Raw genomic sequence first — 14314 nt, forward strand, 5'->3', positions numbered from 1 at the left:
AAAAGTCAGAATTCTGATTTTAATCTCAAGACTAAAATAAAAATCTCTTTTGGTTAAATCTAAAATAAATCACACGTGGCCCTTATCCTCTTCCATATATCTCAGTGTAGGCGATACTTCACACTGGAGGGAGTTGATCTACACATTGAAAAATGCACATGTGATACAAAATGATAACAACATATAATTTAATCATTTTACATGCGAGCAAATATGCCACTCAGTGTTTAAAAAAAAGGCCCATCTGTTCTTAGGTCGTACATAAACCCAAAAGAAAGAAATCCCCATTAAAAAAATATATTTAAATTGCAACTCATTTGATTTTTTCACTGACGTGAGGACCTGTCTGCTGTTGTCTATACTTGTCTGTTTTGTAACATCTGACAACTAAAAAAGTCTTCAGCTTGCACCTTTTTTTTGCACCATTTCGCTTATGCATTGTTGCTGACTGACCATAGTGATATTTTTGATATTTCCCTTTACAATAATCTAATCTAAATCAAACAGCACAATAAAGCTGCAATTACTACTGATAATTCAAGGACATCAAAGTCTTGATGTGTCTCGTTGGTTCGTGTCACGTTTATCTCGGCTTGAATTTGACCGTCGTCAGGTGAGAACTGCTCTTTGACCGGGTAGTTGATTTACAAAACAAGAACAACACTTCAGACAACCAGAAGTGTTTCCAGGCAAGGAGGCAGTGTGGAAAAGAGTAGCATGCAGAGGAACATAAAACACATACAGAATACACACCTGGCAGAAAATGGAGGCAGTGAGGAGGTGGCAGGCAGACTGGAGGTATCCCACTACTCTGCTGTGTATTTACGGATTCTTCAGCACAGTGAAACCCCTGGAGCCTTTCCTCACCCCCTACCTGACCGGACCGGACAAGAACCTGACAATAGAACAGGTAAGAAAGAGAAATGACTTCAGCTCATCATCAGGCAATACGTAATCAGGATACAAAAATAGGTAACTGTAATCACTTACATAAAAAAAAGACGTAATCAGATTACTGTTATTTCTAAAAATGGTGGATTACTAGCGGGATTACAATGTAAAAAACAAAAAATAGCATATGGTTTGTTGTAAAGGATCAGATGTTATCTCTTCTCTGTATGCTGTTCTGTTCTGTATGCTAATACTTTAAGTGTGAATACTTCTACTGCTAGAATCTGCTTCATGGTTTTCACTTTCTTTGGTTCATTTGTCCTTTTTTTTAATTCAGCAGGTGAACCTATATGGTCATAAAATAGTGTGTGTGAGCTTAACTGTGTATTAAAATAAACGGAGCATTTTATGTCAGCTCAGATTTTATTTCTGCTTTTTTTTTATCTGTAGTATGTGCTCATGAGTTTCAGTGTTGGTGTATAGGCTGCTGCCTGAAGATGCTTCATGAAAGGCAGGTTTTTCCTATAAATAAAACATCTGAGCACATAGACACATTTTTGACCCTAAATATCTTGGTGTGTTATTTTCTTGAAACAAACTAGTCGTCTCACATTTTTGCTTAAAGGTTTCCCAAATGATTAATCAAGAAAGTAATTAACCATATTTTGCATTGCTCTGCTAGAAGGCCTAACGTGATTACTTTTCGAATTTGCAGAAATTGCATTTACAAAATAACAAAGTTGGTGAAACACTTTTTAGACTTCAGTACAATCCTCATTACTTGAGCGATAAAAATCAGTATCATAAAACCTTCGATTTAGCTATGTACAGATCATGTCAACATGTAAGATAAAATAAGATAAAATAAGATAAAATGGACATTTATTAATCCCTGTGGGGAAATTCAGTAGTTCAAACAGCAACAGGGTAAGGATGAAAAACAGGACACCACAGATTAATAAAATTAAAGATAAAATCAAAGGTAACAATACAAATGAAAAAAAACGATGAATTAAGAAATAAATTAAAATGAACATACATATTGGGTCATACATTGGTACATATATCGTATCTATGGTTTTTCCTCTTCAGGTGAACAACCATATTTTCCCGGTGTGGACGTACTCGTACCTCTCTGTGCTGGTGCCGGTGTTCCTGCTCACTGATTGGCTGCGGTACAAACCGGTAGTTATTTTCCAGTGTCTCTCCCTCTTCGCCACAACGGCCACGCTGCTCTGGCTCAGAAGTGTCGCAGCCATGCAGGCCATGCAGTTCTGCTACGGGGTGATGACAGCCAGCGAGGTGGCCTACTTCTCCTACATCTACAGGTCATTCACAAAGAGCTGAGCGAGGCACTAAAACTGGCAGTGGTGGAAAGTAACTGAGTACAGTATACTCAAGTACTGTACTCAGGGGCGCCATAAGGGGGTGAAAAGTTAGGACGATTCTAAGGGCCCATGACTGACAGGGGCCGAAACAATTTTAGAACATTAAGAAAAAAATGTTTAAGTAACCAATGTGATATCTTTTCATGGGGCCCAAAATCCCTGGCGGCGCCCCGGACTGCACTTAAAGAGGCCCTATATGCTTCTTGGGGTTTTCCTAGTGTGTTATAGGTTTTTGTGCATGTAAATGGTCTGCAAAGGCTACAACCCTAAAGTTTTTAGAGACATGTCCCAGTAGAGGCACAAAATACAAATATGAACCTGAAATTGAGCATAATATCAACTTTAAATACAAATTTGAGTGTCTGTTTTGTAACATCTGACAACTAAAAAAGTCTTGCACCTTTTTTGACATTATGCTTATTGCTGACTGACCATACGGATATTTTTGATATTATCTTTACAATCATCTAATCTAAATGAAACAGCACAATAAAGCTGCAATTACTGCTGATAATGCAAGGACATTAAAGATAAAATCCTGATTTGTCTGGTTGGTTCGTGACTCATTATCTCGGCTTGAACATGCAGAGCAAGGCACCAATACTGGCAGTGGTGGAAAGTAACTGAGTACAGTATACTGAAGTACTGTACTTAAAGAGTGTTTTTAAACGGAGCAGAAATAGAACTAGTCCCCCACTTCAAGTATCTTGGAGTCATAATGGACTCGAACTTGACTTTTAAGAAACATATCAAGAAAGTATCCAATACCATTAAATTCAACTTGCAAAATGTTAAACAAATCAGACCTTTCTTAACTGTCAATGCTGCAAAGTCATACCTCCACTGTATGATTCTATCCCACATTGAATACTGTTTTACAAACTGGTCGTTTGCTTGTGCCACAAACCTGAAACCCATAGAACAGCTGTACAAGAGAGCTATCAAGGTGTCTGACAGAAAGCCACATTCATACCACCACTGTACCATCCTTGATTAACACAATTTCTTGAGTTTTGACAATTTTAAGTCTTTTAAAAGTATATGTTTTTTTTATAAATGTTTACATGGACTGTCACAGTAGAAATATGAACCTGAAATTGAGCATAATATCATCTTTAAATAGAAGTTTGAGTTATTTTTACTTAAGGTTTTCCATTTAATGCTACTTTATACCTCTACATCAGGCAAGCTAAATGTTGCACTACTCTACTTTTTCCTATATGAGACAGCTTTAGTTACTTCACGGATGAAGATATTGCAATAATAACACATGATAAACTTTAAACATAATGTGTCTATAGACATAACTGTAAAAGGTACAAAGAGATAAAATACTGTGCATTTCAAACAGTAAAATGCTACTTGATGCAACAATATTTAAAATGTAATCATGTCAGATATATAATATCACATATGGAGAAAATGTTTAAACTTCTTTGCTGATGATACTCTTCTGTATTTTTACTTAAAGATTTTGAATGTAGAACTTGTAATGGAGTATCTTGACATCAATGCATTGGTACTTCCACTCAAGAAAAGGGTTTGAATACGGGGAGGTACCAGGGGGTTACATTGTGCTTTGTTGGGATTGTCATGTCATGTTGCATTTCTTCCTTACAGTGTGGTGGATCTGAAGCGCTACAGGAAGGCCACGTCTTACTGCCGCAGTGTGCAGCTGCTGGGCTACACCGTGGGCTCCGTGCTGGGCCAGCTGCTGCTCAGCTTCGAGCTCATGTCCTACGACAACATCCTGGTGCTCACTCTGGTTCTCACCTCCATCGCTCTCCTCGTGGCCTGCCTCCTGCCAATGCCACGGCAGAGCATGTTTTTCCACAGAAATAAAACAGTGACAGAGGGGACAAAGACGCATGGAGATGGGACTGAGGATTCAACAGAACACTCATGGAGAGCAAAGGTCTCCCTGGAGGAACCAAGAGATGAAATGGTGGAGAAAGAAGCAGGAGAAGGAGTTGATGAAAAGGATAAGGACCTTGAGGTTGGTGCGGGAAGCTGCAGCCAAGTCCTCCTCCAGCTGTGGAGGGACTTCATCCAGTGCTACTCCTCCAGACAGCTGCTCTACTGGTCAGTGTGGTGGGCGATGGCCACCTGCGGCTACAACCAGACAGCCAACTATGTGCAGGTCAGTTGTCAAAGCAAGAAAACGAAAATGTTCAGCTGTACACCGGCTTGGTTTGCATAGTGAGCCCTTTAAATGGGGCCCTAGTATGCTCTTTTCAGGTTCATATTGGTATTTTGTGCCTCTACTTAATTATCTGAGTAATGTAAATTGCAGGTTCTGTGGGAGCATGTGCAGCCTTCTCAAAATGGCAGCATCTACAATGGAGGCGTGGAGGCAGTGTCCAACCTGTTAGGTGAGCAACATCCAGTGGAAAGTATGCAGATCCTTTGCTTAAATCAAATCACATGTCCATTACATGTGAAGATCCATAATTGATAATGGTACTTCAGTTAAAGTATGACCAGGAAAACGTAGTTGAAGTAGTAAGAGTAAAAGTACCCATTGCAGGAAAGCAGAAATATTCATGTTTGATAAGCTCGAACTATGAAATTATTTATGAACAAGTGAAGAAAACAATTATCAAAATAGCTTTTTTTTTGCTTAGTATGACATCATTTGATGTCAACTCACTCATTGTCTTGGGTAATTAAATATAATATTGGTGTTTAATCTACATTAAAACAAATATTTCATGCAGTTCATATTTTTGTGTGTAAAAGTCTGAATTTCTAAGCAATGTGGTTCAGCAAAAAGTATGTTTTCCCCTCACATAAAAATAAAATACTGAAGTAAATTACCAGTAATTCTAATTCTAAGATAAAAAAGCTAAAAATATTTCTATTAAACCATATTCAAAGTATGTCACTGATTACAAAAAGGGCTTTGGTGCTATATATATCAAACCCATTTTCTCAGTAAAAACCAGATGGGTGTTTTTGCAGGAGCAGCCACAGCGTACGGTATCGGCTTCACGGAGGTGAGGTGGGATCAGTGGGGGGAGCTGGCTCTCGGGGGTTTCTCTGGACTCGGAGCAGCAGCACTCTTCCTCATGACCTTCATCAGTAACATCTGGGTCTGCTACGCCGGTTACATCGTATTCAAGTGCCTGTACATGCTGCTGATAACAATAGCCATGTAAGTGTGTCTTATCAAAAAGGGAGACGTGTTTATTATTGCAGGCAGAACAGGAAATCGTGCATTTAAGTAAACAATCCTTCCCTTTTAGGTACCAGATTGCAGCCGACCTGACGATGGAGAGGTATGCTCTGGTGTTTGGAGCGAATAACTTTGGAGCGTTGGCTTTGCAGACCATCATCACCTCTGTGGTGGTGGACAGCAGAGGGCTGGGCCTGGGCATCATTCCTCAGGTGAGGAGGCAGATCAGAAAATGTCACTCAGGTCTTCTGCAGATGAAGTGATGGTGTTTTTTTGTTGCAGTTCACCATATACGCCAGCTACTTCTCACTCATCGCTGTCGTTTTCTCACTTCGGGGACTTTTTACCATTTGGAGACGCAACAAAGAGTCCACTGCTGCCGTCAGAAATGACCCTCCGGACTGTGACGAACACAAATTCTGAATACATGGGATTTCACTTTGCAGAGTTAAAAGCTTCAAATTACTGCCGACTGCAACACCATGAATATAAATATATATATTTTTTTATATATATATATATCTATATCTATATCTATATATAGATATATATACAAAACAAATGTACACGATTCTCCATACATCAATAAATGAATGGTTTGGTCATTTCTTCTTATTTAAAATTCATTTTAATATATATATATACTGTATATATTTACACATTAACTTAAAATTCTCTAATACCCTAATGCAAGTGGTTTTCAGCCCAGCAGCCATTCTCGACAGGATTTCAGAAGCTTTGTGACCCTCTGTCAGCAGGAGGGGAAGAGGCAGAGAAATGAGACCCCCGCCCGTCCCTGACGACGCAGACACTTCTTAATCTCTCGCAAACAGAATAGGGTTTTTTTTTTTTTTTTCTTATGGGAGACCTACGGCGGCTGACAGGTGCAAACGCGTTACACCGACCCAACACATTTCCATTAGGGGAAGCAAGCTGCAGTTTCCAAAAATGATGTGAATATAAAAACACAAATGTGCAAACACATGCAAATGAAGAAACCTCTCGCCAACTTAAGACATGCCGATTTGCTCTAAGCTAACTAGCCAACGTAGCTAACTTAGTCATTTACAGATATATATATTTCACTGTCAATATGTGTATTTTTGTATAGTTTAGATTTATTGTATGTGTATATTTGTTTAGCTTCTCCTCTTTTTTTATTTTCACATTATGTCTTGTTCACATGTTGCTGTGACGAAAACATCTCCTGAATTGGGATCAATAAAGTCAATCTTATTGACTTAATTCAAATATACTGACAAAACGCTAACAATTATGAAACAGACTAAACTCTCAACAGTGACAGTATGCCAACTTTATAATCCCCGAACGTCCACAAGCTCTCCGGTCCCAGCTGTGTGCGTCACTTTTTAGTGTCCCCTGGTATGCAGCGTTTTTTTAGTAAACCCGGTGCACGTTTCGTCAAGTTTGTAAAGATATTTCTTCACTTGCATGTGTTTTGGCACATTTGTGTTTATACATTTCGATTTTGAGGTTGCAGTGCGTTTCTCCTAATGGAAATGTTTTGGTCCGCTGAAGCACGTTGGCACCTCTCGGCCACCGTAGGCAACAGTTTACCTAAAAAGCAACCCGCACATTTAAACAGTTGGTTCTTCACAAATACAGTAAGTGGCGGTACCCATTAACTTACCAAGAAGCAACGGATCTGTCTGAACAAATATTGTGTGTTAGATACAAATACTGATATGCACAAAAGCGCTAAAAGAAAAATGAATTATGTACAAAGTTGCAGCATAACGAATGGGATATACTGTTACAATAACTTAGTTTTCAGCCAGTTTGATTATACATTGTGTTTCAGTCGAGGCCAGGCCAGTTCACAGGTTAAATAGAGAAGGGGGGGGACCGTCCTCTCCCTCTGCACACACCATCACTTTGTTTTGTAGCCATGGACAGTGTCAGCATGACGCTCTGTCATATCCCTTGTGACAAACTGCGATAGAAAATACAAATCCTTACAAACATTGTGTTTAAAGCTACTTGTGAAACAAACGGTGCAATAGGTGCAAGCGCGCCAGTTGTTGACCCTGTAGTGGAGCGGAGCGGAGGGATCGCTATAAGAAGGGGTTCGTTGAAGAGCCTCCTGCTGGATACTGAGCAGACGGAGCCGCACCCTGAAAGGTCAAAGGACACACAAACACACAATCAGAAGGAGTAACTAATAACTTTGATTTCTAGTTTTGAGAGTTAACGTAAATCCACAATCAAAGAGTATATATTCCAACCACTAGTGCTTCTTCTAGGGCTTTAATTGACGTAAATTGAAAGCATTAGATATGCTGATCGTCAGAACAATTAAAAACAATATTTGCTTGGAAAAGTACATACTATGAGGTTTTAAAAATTACTTTATTGGTTTAAATTAAACTTTTTAACATACTATTTACTTGCATAAGTGACAGAGTGATATAACTTGTCAGAGGTGTATGTCGGCAATATTACTGCAGGGACGTCTGTGCACTCTTTACATATTATTTACACCATTAACTAAGAGATGAATTTGCAGCGTTCATTTCACAGCTCTAGTTTTTTGCAATCAATTGGTCTTTTTAATATAACTCAAATCTATGGTAATAAGGTAACAGCATAATCTCCATCAACAACAGCCAATGCTAATGTGACAGAAGCCCCTTCATTCTACTGTAGGAGAATTATAACTAAATTGTTTCTACAAGAAATAAAGATATTTGACTAACCAGGAAGGGGTTGCTGGAGATCATAGGTCCGGACATTGTTTGTCCGAATGGAGTGCCAACGGGCTTGGCCTGGCCGAAGGCTGCAAATCCTCCGCCTGAAACACAGGTACGTTATCATTAGGGAACATTTCAACAATAGGGCAATGCTTTAAAAAAAAACATTTAAAGAAACACATAACATTTTATTTAAAAGAGTAATTTAAGAGCCAAGAGAAAACAAATCAAACAAGTTCAAATAGAATAAGATGGGTAAAGTGTGAGATGAGTTATTTGGTTAAATAAAAGGCAGCAGCAAAAAGAAAAGTCTCTGAGATTCTCTGGTAGTTATTATGCTTCAGGTATTTGGAGCATAATAACAGAACGCTGCTTCTCAGTGTTTGGTTTTGACTCTGGGAATCCTTTACTCATATTTAAAGTGGACCTATCATGCTATATTTGAATAATATAGTGTAGGACCATACCTATATAAGGCATATTTATACTTTTTTTTTTTTTTAAATACCAAACAGATCATGCATTTTAGCCATGCCTCATTTTGCTCAATTTGACATTTTTTAGCTGTTTTTGCAAGGGTTGATTCAGTGAGAACAGCACCATCTACAGGCCTGGCATATGTACTACAGCGTCTCCCGCGCTTACGAACGGCAATGGCCGTGGCTGTCTCCTCCTGATTGGTGGAGTTGGCCCAATAGCCGTAGCGCCACCGTCCTGACGTCAGGACAGTGTTCAAATCTGGATCAGTTTTTATCAGATCCGTTGCAGCCCCTTTTTTAGAGATTTGGGTATGGAGGAAAATAGAGAGGGTTGTGTTTTCTGACACTTGGTGAGTTCCCTGGAACACCGGGGACACATATTCATGTATAAAAGACGTACAAAAGTGCATTTTGCATGATAGGTCCCCTTTAAATAAACAAACCTATGGTGGCATTTTAAATCGATGGAGGTGCATACAGTAATGTCAGAACCCTTGCAAGCTTGAAATTCCGTGTAGTTGTTATTACAGATACGTCTATATCTACATGATGCACACAGTAACACACACCGTTGGGTTGCTGGGGGTACGCCGGGGGCTGAGGGAAGGGGGCCTGCCCCGGGAAAGGCTGCTGGAATGTTCCACTGAAGCTGGTGGGGAGGTTGAAGGCTGCCACATTCCCAAATCCAGCGGGCATACTCATGGAGCCTGTGCCGAAAGATGCTGCAACGAAGCAGGACAGTCAGTCAACAGGCATTACACTAAATAACAGACATTATAAAATCTAAAAATGAATGTGTTATGACATTAGTTTGTTAGGAAGCAAAGCACTCATATTTTTTTTTAATCATTTAGTAAACTTAAATGAGTGAACAAATAGTAATAGTGATTACAGATGAATGTCTTCGAAAAGCAGCAAAGAGTTTAAGCCTGTTCCTAACTGACCAAAGGAAGAGGAACCCAACATGTCATGACAATTCTTTAGTCATAATAACATTATAGATAGAATAGAATTGGGAGGGATGAAACCCCTCTTTAATGGTCACACATGCAGAGCACACAGCACACACGGTGAAATTTGGCCTCTGCATTTAACCCATCCTAGCACCAGGAGTCTAGTACTAGGAGCAGTGGGCAGCTATTGTACAGCGCCCGGGGAGCAAATGGGAGTGAGGGGGGAAGGGGGGGTGTCCGGTGCCTTGCTCAAGGGCACCACGGCAGGGCAGGAGGTGAACTGGGACCTCTCCAAGTAGCAGTCCACACTCCATATTTTAGATCTGGTCGGAGACTTGATCCAGCGACCCTACGGCTCCCAGTCCGAGCCTCCTACTGACTGAGCCACTGCCGGACACATTATATTCTCTATATGAAATTATGATGGCTGTTTGACAAAAGTAACATGTTTTTTTAAAGATTCAAGTAGCAGAATTCATTTGACACTCAGATTTAAAGGGTAGGTAAGAATGGAGAAACCAGCTCGAGTGGGCTAGAATTTGAAAGTACGCAGCCGAAAAAAAATCTGCCCCTTCCTTCAGACTTCCTTACAGAGCCCCTCCTCCAACACACATTTTTTTTTATCTATTTATTGTCAAAGCATTTAATGTATTCATTGCTATCGGGATGTTAAGAGCATTCCATGGAATATAACAAGTGTTTCTGAAGTGAATTACCTACCCCACCTTTAAGGCAAGGCAAGGCAAGGCAAGGCAAGTTTATTTATATAGCACCTTTCAACACAAGGCAATTCAAAGTGCTTTACAAAAATGGAAGACATTTTGAAAATGGCATTTAAAATCAGTCATTAAAAAGAAAAGATAATAAAATAAACATTAAAAGAAAAAATACATGGATAAAAGTTAAAAGTTACAGTGCAGTTTAAGATGTGAATAGTTCAATTAAAAGCAGCGGCAAAAAGAAAAGTCTTCAGCCTGGATTTAAAAGTAGTAAGAGTTTAAGCATCCTAATACCAACTAGTTACCTAGTGTTTCATCACACCCTTATTCTGACTGTCAACATGTTCCTGATAGATATGCTGAAGGAAGAAGAAAGCACTGCAACAGCAAGGCACAGGAGAGCAGAAGTGAACCTACCATAGGTGGGGGGGTAACCCTGCCCATGAATTACCCCCATCAGGCCTGTGCAGCATGCCAAGAGCAATCAGACAGAAAACTGAAACTCTGCTGTTGAGTTGCTGTAACTTTCACATCTCTGGCACACACACACCACTTAACGGCGGATGCCCATTTTCACAGTGGGCAGAATTACTTTTCAGCACTTTTCTATATTAACGTTTTCCAATTTTTCCCTGATCGGTTGCCTCTGTGCTAAAATGATTTGATTCTATGATATTGTTGCATACATTTGATTGTGATTCTGTAGCATTGCACCACAACACACCAACACACACAAACACACCTGCTGCTGCCGCCGCCGCCGCTGCCGCCATGTGGGCCGTCCTGCCGTTGCTCTGGAAGGGGTTTGTGGGAGGGGCTGCCGGGGCCGCTACAAACGGATTGGTTGACTGAGCTGTTGGAGAGAGGTATGAGGTCACCAAACACGTACAGAGGGTTATGCAGAACAGTGAGTGGCTCGTTAACATGGTAAAAACCAAAGCAATGATTCACAGGACAGATATTCTTTGCTCCAAGGTATTGAGGTAAGTCGCTTTGGATAAAAGCATCAGCAAAACAATGTAATGCCCCTTTTGACTTCTGTATTTAATATTGATTAAGACTGTATTTAACTTATATATGCCTAAACCCTGCACCCTATCCGTTTATGCTTCAAGCCTTGCACCTTATCTGTAAATATGTATCTTATATGAATAAAAAAAGCTTTGTACATTATGCAACAACTTGCAATAAAACGTTACAGCCCATTTTCTTTAAAGATTCAATTCTTCATCTCGTCTTTGGCATCACAAAAACTAATGCCAAAAGGGAACAGAATTTGTCAACTGCCGATTCCCACCCACTGAGTGTAGCTGTAATGACACTGCTGGGATTCCCTCTTGTTTCCCAATTAACTTTCTGAATGATCACAGATTCTTTATTTGGAGAACAGTAGTCACAAACCATCAGAAAACAGAAGGTTCCCTCACCTCCAAATCCTTGAGCCATCCCAGGCAGGGCCTGCTGTGCTTGTGCTGCGGACATCCCACTCTCTGTGCCAAACACACTCCGGCTGAGAAACACAGGCAACAAGAATTAGTTTATTACGAAAGCAGCAAACAAAAATACCGGAGACAACGGTTTGATTAGACAGTGGTCCCTGTGTGTTTATAGGATGAGGAAGTTGTTTGAGAAAGCAACTTTGTTAGTGAGAATTGCCAGATGGTGTTAATGTTATTTTACACATTGTTTTAGACCACATGTGTCAAACTCAAGGCCCGGGGGCCAAATCAGGCCCTTGGTGGATTTAATTTCGGCCCGCAGGATAATTTGTAATTACTATTATATCTGGCCCGCCGGTATATTGCACGCACACCTTCACTCAATCCTGAGGGTTTCCTCAGCTCAGAGCCTGACCCCAAACATTGATGACCTTGCACCCAAGATGAGATGCCAAGTATCTGGCTTGAACTAGCGTCACAGAGCAGCACACTGAGTTTACATGGATGTTTCCTTCTGCACTTTCTTTCTCACGACAACAGGGCATGTTTGGTTTGTTCTTTGAGGGAAATAGTTTTCTTGAAGCTGTTGTTGGCCTGTGGAAAAATGTAATCATAAGAAATGACTCTGGAAAAGCTGCAGATAGAGCCATAAGAAATGAATGTCACTGATTATTTAATGTTTAATGTTGTTTTTATAGGCAATCATTTCAGCGTTGTTAGTTCCAGGTTTAATATGTGCAATAAGTTCATTTCAATAAGTTCTACAATAAACATTGAACCAGTCCGGCCCTCGACTAGTACCGATTTTTTTATTTTGGCCCACTGTGTATTTGAGTTTGACACCCCTGTTTTAGACAAATCAACAAGCACATTATGTTCTAGTGAATCCCAAAATAAGTATGAAAAATAGGTCAATTTAGTAGTAGGTTATTATTTTTGGTCCCCCTCTAGCAAGGGATGTACTGCAGTGTGTGTGTGTGTGTGTGTGTGTGTGGTTTATTGTAACTTATGGAGAAATCATAAAATCTAATTCTCTTATTCTCATATTACAGGGAAAGTTTTTATATATGCACTGTTTTTTGTGTATATACAGTATGTGTTTACGTGTGTGTGTGTGTGTGTGTGTGTGTGTGTGTGTGTGTGTGTGGTCTCACCCTTGAGAGGTGCTGGTGGGGTTGTAAACACTGGTGGGAGGGACTGAGGGTCCGAACACAGTGTCCAGCTCAGCCAGAGCAGCGTAGCGGTCGCACCCTGCAGGGACTCCTGGCTGCCTCTGAGGCGGACCCCCTACTCCTGCCGAGCCCCCCCCAGCAGCAAGACCGGCTCCTGCAAGAGAAACACAAGATAGCCCGGTTCAATCCCCGTCACATCGACTAATATAGGAGCTCAATCCTAATTGTAAAAGACACAAAAAGAAAGGTCCGGAGATAGCTGCCATATTGAACCTATTCAAGATAATGGGAAATAAATGATCATCATTAGAATGTATAGCAAAGAAATACAGTATTGAGCTCCAGCCCAGTACATTTCAGAGATGAAATGAAATAAATATGTAAAACAGGGAGGTGTTTCCACCGTGTGCAGTGGCTTGTTGTCTCTATACAGGCTGGTTGAGGTTCAGCAGCACTGATCCACTTTTGAAAGGCATCTCAAAACACATCAAAGCCTCGGATTAGCCGAAATGTAAGTGATACAGAATCAGCCTCTTTGAGATAGAATCTAGGTCTGTCCCTGCAGTTGGAAGAAGAATCAAAGGGACTTGAATCAATGCACTTTTGTTGAGACTACTTCTCTTTTTGGGTAACATCTGTCCCTACACTAGGTCTATAAACAGGCGAGGCAGGAGAGGGTTACCTTGCTCCGTTTCGGCAGAGCTTAACAACACGTTATCCAGGTCAGCCAGGACTGCGTATTTATCAGCAGGGAGGCTAGTACTCTGTACAGCTTCTCTGCCAGCTGCTGTGGAGTTACTCTGGGAGGGAGAACTGAAGGATCCAAAGACAGCGCGACACGATTTTGGGAAGTTGTCAAAATGTGCAAAACTTGCATTTGCCCCCTGAGGCGCTACCTGCATGAGAGAGAGAGAGATTAAAAAGTCATAAAGGGGGCCTCGATTGTTTTTTCTCTGGAGTAACAGCATCAATAGGGTGGAGAGGGGGAGAAGAAGCTGCATGGAGGGTCAAGTTGTGGAGGAGTTGCCTTCATTATCTAGTGGATAGATGTCTAAAAGATGTCTGCACTATGCTAGCTCTCCATTAGCCTTTAAAACGAATGCATAGAATTCACATTGATAAGAGGCACACGATGCATATCACCTTTTCAGGAATTGCTTAGCATTGTACCGCTAGATATTTGGGTCATACAGGTTTTATGTTTTACACCAAGACGGATTTAGGGCCTTTTGCCTCCGTTTCATATCTTAACTTTATCAAAATCACCAAAATTGACTTTTGCAATATGATACATATCCAAATCGCAGTAAGTGCAAGATTTGGTAAAGCAACGGATCCTCTTAAAAAGATCATACCACGTACAAAAATGTTGTAATGATATGAATAA

The 14314-nt window shown here is 40.4% G+C and overlaps 2 protein-coding genes across 4 annotated transcripts in view; one reads left to right on the plus strand and one right to left on the minus strand.

The window, feature by feature from the left end:
- The first annotated feature begins 670 nt into the window (after positions 1-670).
- Positions 671-5979, plus strand: slc19a3a (solute carrier family 19 member 3a). The gene is made up of 7 exons (XM_034114521.1): positions 671-910; positions 1984-2219; positions 3900-4419; positions 4573-4651; positions 5241-5433; positions 5525-5666; positions 5737-5979. Exons 1-7 carry the CDS (start codon positions 764-766, stop codon positions 5875-5877), a joined length of 1458 nt encoding a protein of 485 aa, XP_033970412.1. The 5' UTR covers positions 671-763; the 3' UTR covers positions 5878-5979.
- Positions 5980-6063: 84 nt separating this feature from the next.
- Positions 6064-14314, minus strand: part of agfg1a (ArfGAP with FG repeats 1a) — a 37059-nt gene continuing 28808 nt past the window's right edge. For 2 of the 3 annotated variants that reach the window (XM_034114524.1, XM_034114522.1), the window contains 6 exons: positions 12910-13081; positions 11744-11826; positions 11059-11169; positions 9214-9366; positions 8172-8266; positions 6064-7589 (listed from right to left, as the gene is read on the minus strand). In XM_034114524.1, the coding sequence (XP_033970415.1) occupies positions 7530-7589; positions 8172-8266; positions 9214-9366; positions 11059-11169; positions 11744-11826; positions 12910-13081 (674 nt within the window). In that variant the 3' untranslated portion in view covers positions 6064-7529. The remainder of the gene's footprint in view (positions 7590-8171; positions 8267-9213; positions 9367-11058; positions 11170-11743; positions 11827-12909; positions 13082-14314) is intronic. The other variant, XM_034114523.1, reaches the window with a different exon arrangement.

The sequence above is a fragment of the Trematomus bernacchii genome, unplaced genomic scaffold (assembly GCF_902827165.1).
Source record: "Trematomus bernacchii unplaced genomic scaffold, fTreBer1.1, whole genome shotgun sequence".
Taxonomy (NCBI): Eukaryota; Metazoa; Chordata; class Actinopteri; order Perciformes; family Nototheniidae; genus Trematomus; species Trematomus bernacchii.